The sequence below is a fragment of the Capsicum annuum genome, chromosome 4, assembly GCF_002878395.1.
Source record: "Capsicum annuum cultivar UCD-10X-F1 chromosome 4, UCD10Xv1.1, whole genome shotgun sequence".
NCBI classification, from domain to species: domain Eukaryota; kingdom Viridiplantae; phylum Streptophyta; class Magnoliopsida; order Solanales; family Solanaceae; genus Capsicum; species Capsicum annuum.
The window spans coordinates 206860477-206883985 of record NC_061114.1 but is presented as its reverse complement, the minus strand read 5'-3'; the positions used below and the strand labels follow the sequence as shown (position 1 = coordinate 206883985).

General features: G+C 37.1%; 1 protein-coding gene across 2 annotated transcripts in view; it reads right to left on the bottom strand.

The window, feature by feature from the left end:
- Positions 1-23308, bottom strand: part of LOC107867503 (U3 small nucleolar RNA-associated protein 25 homolog) — a 28457-nt gene extending 5149 nt beyond the window's left edge. Inside the window, exons 1-16 of one of the 2 annotated variants that reach the window (XM_047410944.1) lie at positions 23180-23308; positions 22156-22279; positions 15503-15638; positions 14357-14480; positions 10952-11052; positions 10703-10834; positions 8961-9041; positions 8086-8267; positions 7545-7617; positions 7023-7082; positions 6881-6919; positions 6703-6791; positions 6403-6467; positions 6218-6264; positions 649-708; positions 154-225 (exon numbers count right to left, since the gene is read on the bottom strand). In XM_047410944.1, the coding sequence (XP_047266900.1) occupies positions 154-225; positions 649-708; positions 6218-6264; positions 6403-6467; positions 6703-6791; positions 6881-6919; positions 7023-7082; positions 7545-7617; positions 8086-8267; positions 8961-9041; positions 10703-10834; positions 10952-11052; positions 14357-14480; positions 15503-15638; positions 22156-22235 (1341 nt within the window). In that variant the 5' untranslated portion in view covers positions 22236-22279; positions 23180-23308. Of the gene's footprint in view, positions 1-153; positions 226-648; positions 709-6217; positions 6265-6402; positions 6468-6702; positions 6792-6880; positions 6920-7022; positions 7083-7544; positions 7618-8085; positions 8268-8960; positions 9042-10702; positions 10835-10951; positions 11053-14356; positions 14481-15502; positions 15639-22155; positions 22280-23147 lie in introns of both variants that reach the window. The other variant, XM_016713770.2, reaches the window with a different exon arrangement.
- Between the last annotated feature and the right edge of the window lie 201 nt (positions 23309-23509).

Below are 23509 nucleotides of genomic sequence, written 5' to 3'. Positions count from 1 at the left end.
GTTGTTGTTTGTTGTTGTTGAAATACATTCCATCTTGTTAAAGGGGAAGTAGGAGCAAGCTCTTTGTCTGAACTCCTGGAAAGATATCATCACAATCATTTTTGTCGGGACATCATGAAGAGAAATGATCATTAATGTACAAGTATAACAGACCTTTCTGGTGAAATAATCAAACCGGGCATCATCAGCATCTTCTGCAGTATTCGCATCAAACCGCTCATAAATCTGCAATTTGTGAAATAGCGAGAACCCATAAGAGATAGGAATCAATAGTACTTCCACAGGAACATGATTAATCAAATTCATGTCAGCAATTAAAAAATAAAACAGAAGCCAGATAAGATTCAAACTTAATAACACATGGAGCATACAATAGTATGTCCACGTGCCTGGCTGAGATAAAGAATTAGACTCCAGGGAAGAGGTAGCGTTTAAGACATAAAATAAATATAAGTACCCCATCTCTGTTAAACAAAAGTTTTAGATGATGTGGTCATAATATCAACATAATCAAAACGTGACATAAGTCATAACTACAGACCAGAGCTCGATGTATTTCCTTTAGATAAACTGAAATTCTTAACACTGAAAATTTATCGGTTGTTATATTATTAACTATAACTATAGGACCATACTGTTATTACTCACCTGCTGTATTTGAAGTACTACCTTTGGTAAAACACCTTTATACTCGCTTGCCAATTTGACCTGAAAATACAGCACTTACATAAGCAAAATATTTCTCTTTTCTGAGCATTCACAGAAGTAAACATGCTGGAATTTCATATTGATGTTTTAGGACTGTAAAGAGGATCTTTATAGCAAATTGTTACTTTATGTAGATTTTTCGAAGAGCAGGAGCACTAGGAATTTCAACGTATCCAATGCTTTTTCCCTAATGTATGCAACCCTTCAAACTCAAATTAAGTAAGAACAACATATTGAACTCAAATTAAAATTTTCATCTCCCACTATTAAAAAGTATTGTAGAATGGAAATTTATTCATCCTTCTGAATAAGTTTAAGCACATCAATCATCTTCATTAGAAGAATGTTCGTGGAAGGAAGAACAGAAAAGTCAAGTGGAGGATGTTTTAGATTAAATGAAGGACAATCACTAACTAAAATTACAGCTTCAAAGTGCCCCCAGACTTTGGTCTAGTGATAAGAGCGCAACGTGACGTGGTTTAGACACACTTCATTGGTTCAAACACAGCTACAGACAAGTCCAGTATTTAAGATTAAAGCTACGTCAAAATGTGATAAAACTAGGCAAGCTGTTCGGGGTGAATATTCAGGGATGTGAATGGGAGGTACTGCCACTCCTCATGAAATTGGATAGTAAGAGAAGGAAGAAATTAAATTTGGCCAGCAAGTCCAATCGATCCACACCAAAGCAGAAAGGAATTAAAGAAGTGAACCTTGAATTTGGGGTCAAATTCAAGGATGGGGAATGAAGGAGTACAGGGAGGAGCAGCAATAACAATTGTCATGGAATGTGCGGGGGTTGAATGGGATTCATAAAAGAAGGGTTGTTAAATTAGTAATTCAAGAATGGAGGGCAGATATATACCTACTTTCAAGAAACCAAACTAGAAGGGGGATTGTGGAGCTATTGTGAAACATCTGTGCAGTAGTAGGTGGGCTGATTATGTGAAATTGGAGGCTAATGACAGGAGTGGAGGCATTTTAATAATGAGGGACAAAAGAACTTGGAAGGGAGAACTTATTAACAATGTTTTGCATAGCATCACTTGCAAACTCACTTCTGTACATGATAACTTTGAATGGTGTTCAACAGGGATATATAGGCCTAATTGCAGAAGGGATAGACAGGAACTATGGCTGGAAATGGCAGCCAACAGAGGGGCTTGGGAAGGTCCATAGGCGGTTTGTGGGGATTTCAATACCACCAGGTTTGCAGATGAAAGAAGTAACAATGGTAACTTTACAAGGGCAATGGATGAATTATCTGAGATCATTCATGAACTGAAGCTGGCTGATCCTCCATTACTAGGGGGGGAGTATACTTGGTCAAAGGGGGGAAATCACGACTGCTTATGAAGAATTGATAGATTTCTTTTTTCCCTTGAATGGGATGAGAAATTTCGCAACATCAAGCAATCACTGCTGCCAAGAATTGGATCAGATCATAACCCAATCTCTTCGAAATGTGGGGACTGGGAATTTTCAGAGTCGTATTTCAATTCGAAAATTGGTGGTTGGAGGTAGATGGGTTCAAGGCCAGGATGGAAGAATGCTGTAGTTCCTTTCAAACAGAAGGAAGATCTGATAATATTCTGGCTTGTAAACTTAAAAGCTTGAAAGTCAAACTGAAGGAATGGAATGCAAACAACTACGGAAATTTGAAAATAAAGAAGATAGAGTTGTTGAATCAGTTGTCAATGCTGGAGGACTTACAGGAATTGAGGGCACTCACTGAAGATGAATTTTTATAAAAAGCTAGTCTTTTTATAGAGTTCCAAGATGTAGCTCTAACTATGAAAAGATCTCATGGAGAAAAAAGTCTAGGATTCTATGGTTGAAGGAAGGACACCAAGTTTTTTCAGAAAATGGCCAACTCACATAGAAGATTTAATCATATTGATAACCTGGAAGTACAGGGGGAAGTTATTACTAATCCAAATGAAATAAAACGAGACAGTAGGCTACAATCAGAAACTTTATGCTGAAACCAAAACCTGGAGGCCTGAGTTCAAGATGATAGGTGGATCCTCCATTACAGAGGAGAGAGAGTGGCTGCAAAGAGATTTCAATGAAATTGAAGTGTTGGAAGGATTGAAACTATGTGCTGCTGATATAGCTCCTGGCCCTGATGGGTATACTATGGGGGGTTTTCACAAGTGCTGAGAAATTGTTAAGGAGGATGTCAAGAAGACCACGAAAGTTTTTTAACGTAATGAGTTTTTTGAAAAGTGGTTCAATGCTTCTTATATAGCACTGATTCCTAAAAAGAATGGGGCTAAGGAATTGAGAGACTTTCGACCAATTAGCTTAACTGGTAGTGTGTATAAGATCATCTCAAAGGTGTTGACAGAAAGATTGAAGAAAGTGGTGGATAAGTAAGTTGATGGACACCAAATGGCATTTTTAAATGCAGGCAAATCATGGATGCTGCTTTAATAGCTAACGTATGTGTGGATTCTAGAAAGGGAAGCCAATTACCCGGCATTGTAAGCTTGACATTGAAAAAGGCATATGATTTCGTAAACTGGAATTTCCTCTTAAAAGTCCTAAGAGACATGGGATTCGGGACTAAATGGATTAATTGTATAACTTTTTGCATAAGAACTGTGACGTTCTCCGTCTTGATTAATGGCTCTCCGCAGGGCTTTTTTGCATACGAGAGAAGGCTTTGGCAGGGTGATCCTTTGACGCCTTTCCTTTTCTTAATTGCTATGGAAGGTTTGGGACAAATGTTCAGGGAAGCCAAGAGGAATGGGTGGTTCAGTGGTTTTAAAGCCTCGAATAGTGAAGAAAGTCATTTTACCATCACACATCTATTGTATGCGGATGAGTCATTGGTCTTCTGTGATCTGATGCTGAGAAACTAAAATACTTGGAGACTTATTCTGGTTGTTTTAGAAGCTGTCTCGGGAATTCATGTGAATTGGAGGAAGAGCAAGTTGTATCAAGTGGACGATGTGGTGCAAAATATCCAGGTTTTAGCTGCTATTTTGGGCTGTGAGGTGGGGTTATTACCATCTACTTACTTGGATTTGCCACTGGGTTCCAAGAATAAAGCACAAGGAATATGGAGTGGGGTGATCAAAAGATGTGAAAAGAGATTAGCAACTTGGAAGAGACAGTACCTCTCTTAGGGCGGGAGGGTCATTTTGGTGCACTCTGTACTAGATGCATTACCCACTTATGTGATGTCTTTATTTCCCCTACCAGTTAAGGTAAGCTAAGTTGCTCGGACTCGGGTGCGGGTGTCCGATGCGGGTACGGATCTAGAGGTTGGATCCTTCACGGTCTCAATTTAAAAATTCGGGGATATGGATCTAGAGATAGATACGGGTGTGGGGATTCAGTAAAAAATAATTTAAATATCTAAAAATAGAATTACAAAACATAAATCATGAGATATTATGTGGAAAACTTCAGGAGAAAATATTGTTCAAGAAGAAAACCCTGAAAGGAGATAAAAAGAAAAGCAATAACATAGAAGTTTCTATATACAAGGTATTCCATTTTCTTCAATTCCACCTTAGCTTTTGTTTTGATTACAGAATTTCTTAAATCTATCGGACTTTCCCGGTCGATTTTGGTCAAAGTACCCAAAATCGGTTGACCAGATCGGGTACGGATCCAACACCCACATCCACACCCATGTTGTGTCGACACGGGTGCGGCACCGAAAGTGAAGAGTCCGAGTAACTTAGAAGGTAAGGGATATATTGGATGCACCGAGGAGAAACTAAAATTCATTTTGGAAGGAAAATGTGATAAGAATTCAATTCACTTGGTGAAATGGAACATACTCATTACTAGCAAAAGACAAGGGGGCTTGGGAATAAGGAATTTCAAAGCTCATAACCATAGCTTACTCTTGGAGTGGTAGTGGAGATACAACACAGAGCCCACTTCTCTATGGAGAAAGGTTATATGTGAGAAGTATGGGCAAGTAGATCAATGGTGCACTAACGCCATTACCAGTCCTTATGGAGTTGCAGTATGGTAACAATCAGCAGCTTTGGAATTTATGCTGTTCGACACAAGTATAAGGGTGGGAAATGGAAGGAAAACACTCTTTTGGTATGATAATTGCCTAGGACATGGTCCAAATAAAGATCTGTTTCCTGAATTCTACAGCATCACTACAAAACCAGAAATTAAACTGGAAGAAGCATGGGGGCCAGCATAATTAGAATATCATCTTCAGGAGAGGACTTAATGACTGGGAATTGGAGAGAGTTACTGAATTTTTTGGAGTCTTGGAGGGATTTAAAGGATTGAAGGATCATGATGATACTTCAATTTGGACGACCAGTAGCAATGGGATCTTCACAGTTAAATCTGCTTATTGAAAACTTCCAATCACAAGTCAGCAAACAGACAGATGGTCATGGAAGGAAATTTGGGAAGTAAAAGCTCCTTCCAAGGTCATCTATTTCTCATGGCTGGTGGCAAGAAGAGCTTGCCTTACTCAAGAGAAGTTGCAAAGCAGGGGCTTTCATTAACGTTGAGATGTATTATGTGTGGTAGAGCTATGGAAACCAACAGTCATCTATTTATACGCTGTGCTCTTACAACACAGATGTGGCAACTCTTTCTGAGCATGGTTGGAATAAATTGGACCATGCCAGCAACCATGGTTGAGCTTTTGGAGTGTTGGAACAATGGCGGTGGAAACGTGAAGCACAAACCGTGGTGGAGTCTAGTGCCTGTATATGGTGGACTATATGGAAGGAAAGGAACAACATAATTTTTGAAAACAAGCACAAGCCCATTTGGTAAGTTAAGATGAACTGTGTTTATTTTATTTTGGTGTAAAGAAAATCAGGTAGAGAATACAGAATCATTGGTAGATATGATAGGACTTTTGTAATCTGTAAAATCGGCATGCACCGCCTTAGTGCTGTTATGAACAAAATGGTACCAGTTTCAAAAGAAGATTAAAGAAAAGAGGGCTACATTCATTCTCCGTCGAGTTTTGAGCTGTGAATCATTGGTCCTCGAAAATCCAATAAAAATTACCTCTATCAAAAAAAATGTTACAGTTATCAAAGTATAGCTGCAAATCACCAGTTAAATAGGCGATTGATTAGTCCAGCCACTTCAAATGAACATGATGACAAGAAGGCTATCAACGTCTTAACATTTTGGGTGAACAAAATAATTCTATCAGACTGGTCCAGTAATTTTCTTTAACAAGTGGACCAATAATTTGTACCACTTTTTTTTTTGTAGATCAGAGTTAATTTGTACCCTTCTGAAAAGCATATCCCTCTTTTTTTTGCTAGATACTCAAACTATGTCCAAATACACCAAACACAGGGGGGTAAAACCGAGGGAAAGAAGATGACAAAAGGAACTGTCAAAAGGTAACGACACAGCACTCTTAATCAGGAACAAAGCTCAAGATAGAAACACAACACAATAGTAGTAAGGGTTATTACTATTCGAAAGTTTTCCATAATTGTCACCAGAGAAAAGACGGTCATTATTTCTATGCAATGCCAAAATGACAGACCTTTCCTTCATGGTTGAGGCAATGATGGTTGAATAACCCATTGATGTCTGCATAGGACAGAAAAAAACTATAGCTCTTAGGCCCTAGTTATAAAGACAATTATCAACAAGGACACCAGAATTCAAACATTATATCATTACCATCATCTTAACAGCCAGCACACCACACAAAAGTTATGAACTTACCTGGATTTATATGAGAAGATAAGATTATTGATTGCCGGTAGAATGGCGCTTGACCGTCTAAATACCTAAAAGAGATATTCACAAAACCAAATTATTAGTAAAAAGCATGAGTCATTTCAAGAGAGTGCAACATGTTCTCGGTTTGTCCCTCATATTTATCCTATATTTGTGTGGTCCGCAATGTTTTACATGAATCCGCGTTTAGAACGCTCAGAGCAACCCACCTCTTTTTTTCTAAAAAATGGGGTGGATACCTGAAGCTAGCAATAAGGCAAATAAAAGAGCAGTGTGCGACCATACCACTGCCTAATGCGCATAATATCTGTCCCATGCTGCTCGGAAGGTATCCGATTTAATTGTTCAACAATTGTATTCACGTGTGACCAATTCTGCGAGTACAAAAGATATGAACAGAAGATAGTAAAGTGTAGACATGCACCAAATCAGTCAAAGGGGCACAAATGAACCATCAAAGTACCTGCATCAGTATGACATCTGCGTGGTCAACAATTAGAACCTGCTCAAATCGTAATTATACCATTAGTTGATAAAAAGGTAATGAGTGCAGCTAAAAAGATAAAAACTCAGCCCACAACTTTCCAAACTAATATAAAAATTACCTCTATGGAAGACATATAATCAACATTTTTATCCTTGTATAATTCTGCCTCCCCAATTTTCTGAAGGAAAAAATCAATAAAAAATTAGTTACAGCTTAACTTATAACAGTTTTCGTACTTCACATTACAGCTCCATAGCATTAGGATTAAGAGAATAAGCTTTGAGCATATCAATTGATGTACTGAAAGTGTCTGAAACACGGTCTAGTGTCTGAAACACGGTCTGAAACAGAGTTCTGTGGTTAAAGAAGGATGCATGATGTTAACTTAGCCCTGTATAGCATATTACAGATTTAAGTCCCCCTCAACAAAAAAGATCAGTCAAGAGGTGACAATTTACAAGTCCCTTTATTACTGAAACTTATGACTCTAAATTTTAGAGAACCACTCATTTCTGTTTTCTGGAAAGAGTAACCTTATATGTCAAACATAAGAGACAGCAAGGATTTCATGAAAGATCTAAAAACCATAAAATGACAAAGAATAAGAGGATCAAACAATTGCATCTATTAGCAAACTTACAGTGACTAAGCCAAGAGGGGAAGCAACAATCATGTCTGACGAGTAGAAGTCACCATACAATCTTATGCTCCTCCTAAAATAAAGAGATGCATATAATTTGCCTTTGGAAGAAAATAACAATAAAATACTCCATATAGATCTCTCCGTAAGTTTGACATAACACTGTGGAGTTACTCATATCTATATACACAGTTTCATTAACTTATGAGTGTTTGCTAGCATGTTCTACCCTACTCTGTAGGAAAAGAATGAGTATCTCGATTTGTCCATCTTCATATTTTGCACGTTGAACTATGTTCCGGATCCATGAATTTATAGTCAAAGCTTACTTAGATTAAAGCCAAGTAAAACGGATCATCAGTCAAAGTGGAAGCATACAACCACAAGACGGCCCATGAAGATCAATTAACTTTTCTCATAGGAACCTGCTGAATAATGAGCAAATTATGTGTCCTTTGAATAACGCTTACAAGCAATACATACAGAATCAAAGTTGAGAAGTACTTGGACAAAGAAATTTCACCAGAGTTACGAAACATACCTAGTGAATTTAATTCCAATCATGAAATGATCATTGTTATTTCCCCCAAATAATGTTTGAAAATCAGATGGTTTTGAGTTCCTTTTTGATTCAGACATTTCCGCAACATCTTCAGCCTCCTTGTCTTCGCTAACTCCAGCTCCGAATTCGCTATAGAAACGTTCACGCTCCTCTACATTAGACTGAAGGAATCACCACCACATTAGTAAAGTATGAAGAAGGTATATTTCCATCTAAAGCAGGCCTACATGATGCCAAAATTAGCAATATCATCTTCAAGTGGCGGTAACTGAATAATGTCTTTACCTATGGACTCCACTTTACGATCTCTCTCTAAGTCTAACTATTTCACATCTAAAAAGGCCAAAATATTTTTCTACAAATCAAAACAAGCCCTAAAATGAAAGCGTAATAGGTCATTATACATGCTAGATTTCTAGACGTAGCTACATTTAGCAAATCAATCATGTACTTCCTTTTACTGCTAATACCTACTCACTAGCAGCTTCATCAATAAAATTATACCATCACCAATTTTTTTAAAAATCCCTACTCATTAGCATACCATTGTAAACTGATTTAAGAATAGTTTGCATATTACTGCTAAATGCATTTGATAGATCTTATTCTGGAGCAACTGGCAATGTGTTTGATTCCCAACACTAGTCAATATATGTTACTAGGCAAAGTTTTGTACAGTTTCCAGCAACTAACTACAATTTCTAGGTCTAGCGGCAACAGCATGAATAACAATCCTCTTGCTTAGTCCCAAGTTTCAACAAGGCTAAACATCATTTCATAGAACCTGCTGTAGAAATCTTGGTAAGGCGCTGTGAGTTTATTTTGAATGAGAATTCAGAAAATGAAAAAGCTACCTTGTATTTAGGGGGTGTCAAATCGATCAGCCGCTTGACCACCCGAAATGCAACACTTGCTAGAGGGAGAAGGATCAAAACCTGAACCAATCAAAAGAAAATGATCAACACTCTTCAAGTTTCAAAGTGCTTAGTGAAAGATGAGGGTACAAATTGGACACCAAGAAATACAAGATCATAGTACAAAAAACGAACAACGGATGTAACCACAGAAGTACAATCGTAAAGAAAATTAAGCCAAACCATCAAGAAATTTATTTGGAAAAGTTGATCACGCTCATTAAAATCAAGAATATAGAACTGTAAGTGGACCTCAAATGAGCTATTGGTTCCTCAAAAACTCAGATGATAGTCAACTGTACTTTGCTATGTCTAAAGACAATTGAGCAGGTGGTTAATGGGAGGGGGCAGAAAGTAAGGAAAATCCTGTGGTAGAATGACTAAAGACAGTGGGATACTGAACCTGGTTTATCCATTGGAATCTAATCCATTGGCATAATCAGAACAAACTTTTAAAAGATATATAATATCCCTAGTGAAATACAAGTACATATAAAAGCAGACAAGAAGAAAATGAATATGATCATTCAATAAGTAGAGAAGGGCATATCAACAGTGGGAAGAGCATTCCACTTCTAACCAAGAAGCTGGAAGTTCGAGTAACTGAGAGAAGTGGGAAAAACCACAAGTGGTCCCTCATGAGAGAGTTTGGGAAGTGCATATCCCATGTGCCTAACACATTAAGGAGTCCTATTGGAAAAAGAAACAGTCAAAGTTGGAAAGAGAATTTGCTAGGCTATCCGGTATTTCTGATTCTTTGGGGATGGGAAATGTTGTGGTTTAACTTCTTAAGGCTAACCCAACTATCAGGAGTGACAGGCATAAAATGTGGGTCAGGGTGGAATATGTTGAAGCGTCTCTTTGAAGGCCTAAGAGCAGGACTGGATGGTTATAGCTGTACGTCAGATAGTCTCCTCTGCAATAATCCAGCTCCACCATAACTACTAACTATGATATAGTTTTTAAGAGGAGCTTCAACAGACAATCCAAAAGGTAATGCCAGCAAAGTGCAGGTACAAAGGATAGGACAGGAATTTCTCTTTTTTATGAAATCACACAATTCCCACTACCATATACAAATTTTATTCTAGGAATAACCTCTCATAAGCTGTCTTTATTCTTGGCAAACAGTGCAACGGAGACAGCAAGAAATGGACAAGACAATCTCCACAGGGGTCCTCTCGTAAGCTAAAGAAAGCTCTCAATTTTGTACGATAAGTACATGCGTAGATACAAGCCCAACCAAAATGAGCTAGAAATAGTATATTACATTAGTATGAGCACAAGCTGCAAATTATTTAGTCATTAATTAATATATTGTCACTAACTATTAATATGCTATTTAAGGGAACTTATGAATAAACGAAAAAGGAAAATATAATAGCTTACAAGAAGCCTGACTATCGATAAATTAGAAAACAAGACAAGCATGCACCTCCAACAACACCAAACTTAATATCTGATACTGATGTTGGGAAATATCAGGTGTGAGTACGAAGGGGTTTTGGCTAATTTCTAGTGTATTTTGAAGAATCAACACAAAAGTAGCTACATCCGTATCATAATCCTTATCACACCCAATCGACGGGTATGCCAACACAAATGAAGAATCCGCCACAGATAACAAGTGTCTATGTCACACATTCATTTTCAGAAGAATAAGAATGAACATAGGTGATTACCTTAGGGCGAGTAAACCCACGGTCAAAAAAGGCTTCATTGTTAAGGACATCTGCTTTCACATTCTCCTGAAGCTTAGCTAGTTTTGCTTCGTTCTTCTTTACAAGATCCCTGGTTCTAAAGATATGATTGAGCTGCATAACATGATTCCCTCAAATAACCAAGAGACATTTGCAATTTGGATATGAACCACATCATTCAAACTTGAACAGGAAAATTATGGCGAAAAGAAGTTAATGAGATGCTCTTACAGAATGCATAATATAAGCATCCATGGTACTTGAATCTTCTTCTAGACCTTTGAGATAGAAGGGTTTCTTGTTGTGGTGCAGAATATCCCGGTAGCTGTTGCCTACGAGAATAAAGGAAGTAATAGCAATTTTAACACTAATAAATAGCAGAACAGGAAACAGAATGTGATACATGGACAGCAAGATAAAATCCACCAGGTTAACCACAAACGGGGTGCCACACTAGGAGTTTGGTAAGAGGAATGAATAACTAGAATATTGTAGCGATTCCAAGTGGGAATAGCCTTTACTATCAACTAAAAAAAACTAAAGAGAGGAAGAAACAAAAATGCAGATATAATTTTAGGGTTTCATTCAACATGAACCGAAAAAGCTTCTACGACCGGTACTCAGAGTGAGAAGCATCATCTAGTCACCCTTCTAAACCTATTCTAGAATGAGGATACATTTGCAAAGTAACAATAAAGTATAGTCTAATATGTAACTTCTAAAACTTGTTTGACTTGATCGACACCTAAAATTTGTGTAGAAACAATATTACGATGCTCGTACTGCAATCGTAACAAATATCCAATTCACCATTATTACTCATTCGTTGAAGAAAATACACATCCTATCTCATTTTTGTTTTCCCCCCTCAACAATCACCCAAAACCAAATTCCTATAATCCAAATAATTTCGATGAATTACAAAACCTATTGTAAGCACCTTATACTAAAAGTAGGAACATCACTTCCTGTAATTTTTTTATGTTTCGGTTTTATGAACTTTAAGCTTGAGGGAATGAAGCAATCACAAAACCATACATAATGCAATGCTTGGAAGTTCCTAGAACGACTACATTTTGCATCACCGATGCATACATAAGGTGCAAATCATTAGAGATGGATCCAACTTATTGGTTAAGTTGGAAATATCACATCAGAATTAAAATTATGTATGTTGTCAAGCATGAAGCATGTTTATCTTTTTGAGATGAGTCAAGTTTAGCATAGTGAAATTTTGCGCAGCATTATGAGAGAATGTTCACCTACCAAGAATAACAGCACTATGGGGTCACACTGAGGTATGTTGTGGACATTCAAATTTGGAGATCCTCTATCCTCCACTGAGCCACTTCCAATTCCTATCCTACATCCATTCAATGGGATCCAAGGTAGGTCTCCATTGCCCACAACGTGGGCATCCTCCTTCCATTTTCTTCAATTTTATTTCCTTTCTGTTTACTGTTTCCTATGCCCAGTTACAAGTACATAAATATTTCACTTGGAACAATTTTAGTGTATGATAAGATTTACAAAACCAAATACACACACACATATATACAACAATCCCACAAGTATTTTCACCACCAAATGAGAGAGTAGCTAACAATGCAGCCTAAGACATCTCTCAAACCATTGTTTCTCTCTTTTTGCTAGAATTTTTCCACAAGATTAACTCAAATTCATTTTTCTACTTCAAACTTCACCATATCATGCCTAGTAAACACTACTTCAGACAAGAATAGATAGTGCTATTAGTAAAACCACAACTATCTATGCAGAACCATATAGAACATCAGGAAATAAGTGACACGAAAACTTCGATTGATAAACTGAAAGAGCATTGGGTTCCTGAGTCATACTAATGATCTACTCTAAGGGTTGCTGACTGTGACTGATATATCTTGCAAAGCATCATACCTAGTTGTAATCTCACAAGTAGAGTCTGGGAGGATAGAGTGTACGCAGACCTTAACACTACCTCGTAGAGATAGAGAGGTTGTTCCTGGTAGACCTTTGGCTAAAAAAAAAAAAAAAAGAGCATTTCCAAGCAGTTTGAAAAATATTTTGCACAAGTTGTTGCAAAAAAGCTAAGAAACAGGCACATAGTTCTATCCACAATTGATCAGACCACAGGTAACAAACATTTGATAAGTAAAACACCGGTAAGGGGCCGTTTGGTTTGAAAACAAGTTATGATGGGATAAGTTATACTGGGATTAGTTATGCTGAAATTATTTTTTATTGAGTGTTTGGTTTATTGTATTCAAAGTAATATGCATGGTATAATTTCTAAGAATAAATTAAGTGATTACAAAAATACCCTCCATCTTATTTAACTCTTTTTTATATAATATCTTTCAAGCTTTAAATATTTATTCTTAAAAATAAAACTTTCATCTTATTTAACTTAATTTTTTTGTGTGCGCATTTTTATGATTATATCGTGTGTATTTTAAAAATAAAACTTTCATCTTATTTAGCATTAATTTTTTTGCGTGTACCTTTCATGATTATGCCGTATGTGTTCAAAAAAAATCTTACTACATCTTATTTAATTTGAAATAAAAACTTCCAACTTAAGTTTGTTAAAGTAAAAGAGGATTTATTGTTTATTTCATTTCATTTAAACACAAATCACTCATATAATATATTAAAATTCATTTTATATATACCATATCAATTTTCAAGTGATTAAAAAACTATTTAATTTAAAATATGTTATTCAACAATGGTGTTGATATTTTTATGTGAGGCGGGTCAATGAAAGCGGATAATTAGAGATAATGATGGAATAACAACAACAACAACAACAAACCCAGTGTATTCCCACCTAGTGGGGTCTGGGAGGGTAAGATGTACGCAGTCCATACCTCTACCTCTGATGAAGTAGAAAGGCTGTTTACGATAGACCCCCGGCTCAAGGCACGAGATACCACACAAACACATAGTGCAGCATAGAAGCAGATTACATAACATAAATACGGCACCCATAAGTAATATAAAGTAGAGGAAAGCAGGGGAAAGCACACAGATTCGTAATACAACATGGAACACGGAACACGGAATCATGACAAGAATAAAACCCCCACCAAGTAATTCCCTACACTAGCAACCCGAACTGGCCCTAATCCTCTGCCGTAATTCGCGTCCTCCAGACCTTCCTATCTAGTGTCATGTCCTCGGTGAGATAATGATGGAATAAGAATTTTGAATTTTAGATTTAAATTTTTGATAAATTATTATATATTACTAATAAGTTTTTAATGTAAATATAAAATTTATGTCAAAATTATTAAGTATTTAACTTTTATTAAAATTCATAATTAAAATACTAGTATATATATATACAACAACAAATGTGTGAAATGAAATCATAGGCTTTGAGGGTATTTTAGTCTTTGTATAATTTTATACCAAAGAAAAATAGTCTTGGGATTGTTATCCCACCAATTGGGTGGATAACTTACCCCGGGACTAATTATTAGTCCCAGGAGAAGTTATCTCAAATATTTACAACCAAACGAGTGGTCAAATTTTTATCCCGGGATTATTATTTTATCTCGGGATTATTAACTTTAGTACCGCAAACCAAACGGACCCTAAATGACCAAAACCAACTTGTTGGCCTTTACTTACAGATGGAGAAAAATAATCTCTGCTTTGATGAATCAAATTCTGCCCCTCCAGACTTCTCATAGATACCTAACCAATGCTTGTATAGTGTTGGCTTCAAGCCATGAAACAAGTATCTGTCCAACTCCTGCAAAGTAGCAATGGAACTGGTTATTTGGGAAGATCACTGTGTTAAAGCAATTTATAAAATTTAAATATGTGAATCTATTGATATGGCAAAGAGCAGTCCAGTTAGGTATTGCAAGGTTTGCCTCTATTCAGCAATGCAAGCAAAAGACATTACTTCGCGAACCATAATACAGTCACTGAGGAAAGTTGACGTAAACTCATCCATTAAGCATCAAAAACATGGTACGCAGGGAACCCAATATAAATATAGAAAAGAGAGCTCTTGATTGTAGGTATCCTTTTAACAGATTGAAGTTATTTATCCCAAAAAGAAAACATACAAACGTGCTCGGACGTACACAAGTTTAGACTTATGGATATTAAAAAGGACAAATTCCAAAAAGAATTGCAGAGTAACCAAACACACTGCAATAAGTATCACTGCACCTGCAAGTTTGAAGATTGAAAACAACAATAATTGGAATTGACAAGTATCTAACAGAAAGCCAAGTGCAAGATGAACCAATTAAAAGAACCCAGATGCAAGATGATAATTGATCCACAATCCTAAAGAAATCCAGAAGCAGGTGGAATATCTATTAGTTGATGGGAGTTATCAGCCATCGATAGCAGTATCCACGAACTATTTTCTGTCCCTTCTGAAAAATAAACAAATAAATACTCGAAGATCCTAGAAGATGGTTAAGCAGGATACCACTTTCAAACAATTTGGACCACAAAATACTCCATAGATTTATTGCCCAAAATTTGCCGCTAAATTGGACGAGATAGGTCTGGCAAAGATATATGTTGCTCCATCAATCAAGATTGCAATTTTGCAACAATGTGAATTAAAGCAAATCACAGACCACTATTTAACTATTGACTCATATTACTTGAACATAGCATAATAGACCTTTTGCCCAAGAGAAAGAAGGAACAAAGATCTACAACAACCGACTGTGGAGACAAGTTTGAGCACTATGAAGCAATCAACAATAGAACAAGGCAAGCATAGCAATATGCAGACAAGACAGCTACCTTCAGAAAACACTCGCCTGTCCCCCTCCATTTGTAATTTGACATGGCTACCACCCATTTGTAAGTCCATTTCTTTTTCTCTAGCTTGTCAACCTCTTCTTTGGATAACTTGTGATCCAAATGAGAGTGAAATGAGCTGCATGCATGGAAAGACATGTTAGATTAACAATTCCATAACTTCTTCTAGCTTCTAGTGTTCCTAGTTCAGCTAATTGTCTTTGAGACTAGTTTACTTCCTTCGGATGAGTATCAAGTGACGTATAAGGAACTAGTATCTTTGATGCAAACAAAGTTGAGTGATGGTGATGAAGAGGGACCTCCCATGTTAAAGTCAGGTGACCAATTTCCTCCCACTATCATATTTGCAACTGATCTTTTAGCCACTAGCAAGGTTTGTGCTCTTGAAAGTCTCATCTTAGACGTCAACATTGTTGCATACTGTTAAAATATGAATAGGAATAGCATATAGAATTCTACTTGGAAAGGGATTGTAACGTAGTGTCTTATTAGGAATAGGATTGGAATGTAGTGTCTATAAATAGGGTTTCAATGTAATAATTTAGAGACAACAATTTCAATGATATTTTCTCCATTAATTCTCACATAGTATCAGAGCAAGGTTCGTAAGGAAAATATCATTCCGGCGTCACTGCCCGGTGACAGAAGTTGTTGTCCAAACAAATATATTTTACGGCGGTGTATTTCAAAACAAACCAACACCACCATCATGATCGGAATTTCTCGGCGAGTAAATCCCAGTCAGACTCGACGACAATAGGCCTCTCACGCGCCGCCGGCAGAAAAATTTCGGCGAGCGCGTCAGCCCACGCGCCAGCGCGTGCAATATTTTTCGGCGACTTTTCCGGCAGTTTCTTTTTTCCAGTAGCCTCGCTTCTTCATTCCAAGGCTACTCATATGATTATGGTCCAACCCCGAGCAACTCCCGGTTCTTTTCTAGGCCAAATTCCGGCAGTATTTCTTTTTCATGATTAAATCTGAATCTTATTAAAGAGTTCAGAAACTCAGATGTCACAGTTTATGAAGAATCGACGAGAGGAAGGTCGATTTGGAAGATCTCGACCTAGGTGTAGTTATTGTAAAAGGTTTGAACATACTCGTGGCGTATGCTATTCTCGACCTAAGTGTAGTTATTGTAATACGCTTGGACATAAACGTGAAATATGTTATTCTTTGCATGGTCAACCACCTAAAAGTGCTCATATTGCTCAGTCTTACACCACAGGTGATCAACGGGTGTATTTATCTGGCAAGGAATATAATGAGTATCTTTAGTATCAAGCAAGTAAGCATATATTTCTACCAATAGCCTCAACTGCACAATCTCCAACCTTTGGATCATGGGTTGTGGACTAAGGTGCTTCTAATCATATTTCTGGTGATAATTCACTTTTGTCTAATATTGTTTATTCACGATCTCTTCCGGTTATTACTTTAGCTAATGGAATTCGAACAGAGCCAAAAGGAGTTGGACAAGCCAAACCCCTATCTTCTGTCACTTTAGACTCTATTCTTTATGTCCCTGGTTGTCCTTTTAATCTTGCATCTGTTAATCGTTTGACACGTGCCTTTGATTGTAGTATAACTTTTTTTATGATTCTTTTCTAATGCAGGACCGCAAAACGGGACAAACAATTGGCATAGGACATGAATCACAAGGCCTTTACCATCTTACCTCTTCAAATTCCTTCACAGCATGCTCTACTACAGATCCTCCCGACCTTATTCACAAACGTTTGGGACATCCTAGTCTATCCAAGCTACAAAAGATGGTGCCTAATTTGTCTAGTTTATCCACATTAGATTGTGAGTCGTGTCAACTTGGGAAACACACCCGTGCTACATTTTCACGTAGTATTGAGAGTCGCTCAGAGTTTTTTTTTTTCATTAGTTCATTCTGATATTTGGGGTCCTAGTAGAGTCAGTTCACCCTTAGGATTTCGTTACTTTGTTACTTTCATCGATGATTTTTCAAGATGTACTAGGGTTTACTTAATGACAGATCGTTCCGAGTTATTCTCTGTATTCAAAAGTTTTTGTGCTGAAATACAAAATCAATTTGGTGTTTCCATTCGTGCTTTTCGTAGTGATAATGCCTTAGAATACTTATCCTCCCAGTTTCAGGAGTTCATGACTCATCAAGGAATCATTCACCAAACATTATGTCCATACACCCCTCAGCAGAACGGTATAGCACAAAGGAAAAATAGGCATCTCATTGAGACTGCTCGCACTTTTCTCATTGAATCCCATGTTCCACTGCGTTTTTGGGGCGATGCGGTCCTCGCATCTTGCTATCTCATTAACAAAATGTCATCATCTTCAATCCAGAATAAAGTTCCCCATTCCATACTATTTCCTTGGTCACATCTCTACTCAATCCCCCCCTCGTATTTTTGGGAGCACATTTTTTTTCATAATTTAGCCCCAAGGAAAGGTAAATTAGCCCTTCGTGCTCTCAAATGTGTATTCCTTGGTTACTCTCGAGTTCAAAAAAGGTATCGATGCTATTCACCTGATCTGGGTCGCTACCTTATGTCCGCTGATGTCACATTCTTTGAATCTCAACCTTACTATACATCTTTTGAGCATCTTAATATCTCTGAGGTTTTACCCATACCTCCAGTCTTACCCACACCAATCTTTGAGGAATCTACGGTTACTTCTCCATCTCCAGCTACAGTGCCACCACTTTTGACTTATCACCGCCCCCCACGTCCAGTATCAGTCCCAAATGATTCAGATCCTGCGCCTGACGCTTCCCCTACAGCGAACCTGCATCTTCTTAGTCAATCAGTTGCACTTCAAAAGGGTATAAGATCTACTCATAATGCTAACCCACATTATACTTTCTTGAGTTATCATCGTTTGTCATCACCCCATCATGCTTTTGTATCATCTTTGTCCTCTATTTCCATTCCTAAGACTACAGGTGAAGCACTTTCCCATTCAGGATGGAAACATGCTATGATTGATGAGATGTCTGTTTTACATAAGAGTGGTACTTGGGAGCTTATTTCCCTTCTTGCAGGTAAATCTACTGTTAGTTGTCGTTGGGTTTCTATACAACCTGTTTCATGTCTCATTACGACCTTGGTATACTTTCTCTATCTTGAGCCGAGGGTCTATCGGAAACAACCTCTCTACTTCCTCGGAGGTAGTGGTATGGACTGCGTACATTTTACCTTCCCCAGACCTCACTTTGTGGGAATATACTGGGTCTATTGTTGTTGTTGATTGTCGTTGGGTTTATACAGTCAAAGTTGGTCCAGATGGTCAGGTTGATCGGCTGAAGGTCGCCTTGTTGCCAAAGGATATACACAGATATTTGGGCTTGATTATAGTGACACTTTCTTTCCCGCGGCTAAAATAGATCAGTTCGTCTTTTTCTCCCTACGGCTACCATTCGTCGTTGGCCTCTTTAGCAGTTGGACATTAAGAATGCTTTCCTGCATGGTGATCTTGAGGAAGAAGTTTATATGAAGCAACCACCCAATTTTGAGCATTGCTCAAGGGGAGTTTAGTAGCCTTGTATGTCGATTGCGCAAGTCACTCTATGGTTTGAAACAATCTCCTCGAGCCTGGTTCGAAAAGTTTAGTACAATTATTCAGGAGTTTGGCATGATTCATAGTGGAGCTGACATTCAGTGTTTTATCGCCATTCTGAACCAAATCTGTGTATTTATTTGGTGATTTATGTTGACACTATTGTTATCACCGGCAATGATCCAGATGGTATCCCTAACTTGAAGCAACATCTCTTTCAGCATTTCCAAACTAAAGACCAAGACCTTGGCAGATTGAAATACTTTCTAGGTATTGAGGTTGCTCAGTCCAGCTCAGGTATTGTTATTTCTCAACGCAAGTATACTTTAGACATTCTTGAGGAAACGGGAAAGATGGGATGTCGACCCATTGACACTCCTATGGATCCAAATGCTAAACTTCTGTCAGGACAGGGAGAGCCACTCAGTGATCCTGGTAGGTATAGGCGGTTGGTTGGAAAGTTGAATTATCTCAAGTGACTAGACCTAACATTTCTTTTCCTGTGACTGTTATAAGTCAGTTTATGACTTCCCCTCTGATAGTCATTAGGATGCAGTTGTTCGGATTTTTCGATATATAAAGTCATCTCCGGGTAACGGACTACTCTTCGAGAATTGCGGTCATGAGCATATCATTAGATATACAGATGCTGATTGGGCAGGATCACCCTCTGATGGACGTTCTACACCTGGATATTGTGTTTTAGTAGGAGGTAATTTGGTGTCCTTGAAGAGTAAGAAACAGAGTGTTGTTGCTCGATCTAGTGCCGAAGCAGAATATCGAGCAATGGTTGCAACAACTTGCGAGCTGGTTTGGATCAAGCAATTGCTGAGAAAATTAAAATTTGGAGAGACTAGTAAGATGGAACTTGTATGTGATAATCAGACAACCCTTCATATTGCATCTAATCCAAAGTTCCATGAGAGGACCAAGCACATAGAGATTGATTGTCACTTTGACAGAGAAAAAATACTCTCGGGAGATATTGTTACAAAATTTGTGAAGTCAAGTGATCAACTTGTAGATATCTTCACCAAGTCTCTTACCAGTCCTCGTATTAATTACATTTGTAACAAGCTTGGTTCATATGACTTGTATGCACCAGCTTGAGGGGAGCGTTAGAATATGAATAGGAATAACATATGGAATTCTACTTGAAAAGAGATTGTAATGTAGTGTCCTATTAGGAATAGGATTGGAATGTAGTGTCTATAAATAAGGTTTCAATGTAATAATTTAGAGACAACAATTTCAATAATATTTTCTCCATTAATTCTCACACATACAATAAAGGAAATAGTCATGTGATGTTGAATTTGGAGAGTGACGCCGATGGGGATAGAGATAAATATAGCCAGCAACGGAGAGATTGAGTATTTGCATAAGTTGTGTGATAAAATGCCAATTCATGAACTACAAGGGTCTTTGGAAAACTTAGCTCATGTCTCAGATACACTTGTGGAAAATGAGAATTCATGGGAGATATTCCTTCAGTAAAGGGGGGGATGTTGCCTGGAAGTTATTCCAGAAGCTCTTATTAATGGACAAATTGCTTATTCAAGGAAAGGAAAAAACAATGAACGGTGGGATGGGAAAGACTTAGAGCCAATAACTGATGCTATGAAACAACTTGATGGGACAGATAATAAATGTATAAATGTCGAGGAGATGAATTGAAGAAGGTCCGTGAAGATAACCAAAACAGAGTTAAACTTCCAACTAAGGAAGTTGAGCTTATAGTCTTCCCACGTGGTTACAAGTATCCAACTAAGAAACTAGGGATCTTCAAGGTGTATGCATTACTCTATTGGCTATCAAAAGAAGGGTTGCTACAGTTCTGCAGGCTTGTAACCATTACAGGTGGATCAGATATGTTGTTGACGCATAACAACTACAACAACAACAACAAACCCAGTGTATTCCCACAAAGTGAGGTCTGGGGAAGGTAAAATGTACGAGTCCATACCGCTACGACCTTGTACCATTTGACGCAGAACAACTGATACACTATAATCATTTTGGGTTTTGTCAGAGCTTAAAGTATGCTTTTCCATCCAAGGATCAAAAATTTCTCTCCATAATTTTGGCTAATAAAACTTTATGCACCAAGGATGGTGTAAGCATCTTTGTGATCTGTTGTTTCAATTTTCAAAGCATAAGAGAACCTTTTGCAATTGTTGTGGAGAAAATGGGTACAACTGGTCCCAACTGTGAGACTTATTTGCGTTTTAAGTCTACAAAGACCATATATGGAATTGTTTCACATATTGAACATTCCTTGAAACATTTGGATGTTCTAAGTAAATGTTGGCAGTTGTCCCCGGTAGAGGAATATTTCGCAAGGGTTCGGTTAGAACCAACAACAGTAGATATAGCTAAAGCTACCATAATTGAAAGGAAAGACTCAAATCATTTAAGAGAGTTCCCATCTGGTGGTGTGCAAAAGGTTATGCTTGAAACTATTTCCCTTGAATGTGATTATCCTATTCTACACCAGGGAGTTAGTTGTGCTGAGTGTCATCAATGTGAGGCGTGCTTCATTAGTTGAAAATTTCAGAGAGTTTGGCAATGAGATGTGGCAGTGGTCTAATGTTGTTAATGCTCAAGTTCTTCAGGTTTCTGAAAGAGATGCTATAGTTGGTGATCCTTCACCATGTTCGTTGATACTGGTGGCATTATCACCCCGAGGACAAGGTTGTTTTGAAGGAGGGAGAAATGATGCAATATGAATTTGGAAGCATAAAGTCAAGGGTGCTCGCTGGAGTTCAAGTGGATTTTGGAAGACAAGCATTATCCCTTTCAATTATTTTCAACACAAGGTTTCTTTTAAGGGGAAAGGAATGTTGCAGATCCTACAAGAGAGTTCAAAAGTGGTATACTTAATTAATTCCAATTTAGTCCCAATTTTCTGTTGTTATTTCTTTAGCGCCCTTGGATATACTCATTTGAGAGATATCAATGAAAATCATCTTTTAGCTCTATCTAGAATAACTTTAGCATAGTTTATAGTTTGTTTTCCTCTCAAATTTCATTCTGCATCATATAAGCAAGGAAAAGAAAATTTGTAAGAAGTAGCAACTTTTTATTACCACAATGACTCCAACAAACTATCATACATAGTTGGCTCCTTATAATCCATAACTTCTTCTTCCTCCTTTTGTGCTTCCATTTCTTCCTCTGAAGCTACCTCCAAATTTTCTTCTCCCGAATCATCTATCAAGTATCAACCCACCCACTCAAAAAATAAATATATAAATAAATAAATAAATATTCAAACTTTTGGCAAATAACATACCACAAAGTCAGGAAAAATGGTCCTTTTTATTACTCTCATTATCCAATTTCATACATCGATATTGCTATTTGGCCGAACAATGTTTTCACTATTCAACAACATGATACTCAGTGTAGTACCACTTTGGGGGTAGAGTGTATGCAAACCTAACCTCTGCCTAGAAGTAAAGCGGTTGTTTCCAATATACCCTCAGCTCAGTTTCTTTACTGTTATTCTCTCAATTTCTTTTTCAATATTCCTAATATTTAAAAAATCGTCAAAAATAAAGTTTTCATATGAATGAGTTAGCTACCTAAGGAATTTGGAGAATGGCTTCTATTGAGCTTCTCTTCTTTGCCATGGCGACGATTAATATCATTTATAAAGGTCTCATTTGTCTAATATAAATTTTTAGATTTTGATAATTACCTTTAATTTTAAAAATTGAATATAAAAATGAAATTTCACTTGTGCAACCAAATAGTACACTTGTATTTACACGGTAATTACATTGTGGCAAACAAACAGGTCATCGTAATTACTAGGTTGTGTAATTTTTAGGCTAGTAATTACACCAATTCCAATTACCAGGTGGTTTCTCAAACAGACCCTTAGTGTCTGAAGTAGACACTGATGGGAAATCAGACATTTATTAATAATTTGGACAAGATAGAGGCTGGATTAATTGCTTTGGATTAAAATAGCCTAAACCCTAACTGATTCCCATTCTTCTCCGATAATTATATGCTGAACAACTTATAACACATCAACATACATATTTAAGCTTAAAAAAGGAATTTGACCAACCGTTTTTGACGGCGTCGAATACTGTTGCGCACCTCTTTAACGCCCCTCTTGAAGCCATTTTTCTGGGCAGCTGAGATTAATAGACGCAATAGCCGGGCAAGCAGCGCACAACATATTCAATAAATTTTCTATTATACAGAAGAGTTGGTCTCTTCCAATTACCCAAAAAAAAACTCAATTACTTTCACATAATTACATATCATATCCCAATATATAATAATTTTATTATTTTATCATAATAATTTAAATATTTCATATTTTATTAATTTATATTAATTAACTTATCATAATAATTTAAATATTTAATATTTTATTAATTTATATTAATTAACTATAACTACATATTGAAAGTAAAAAAAAAA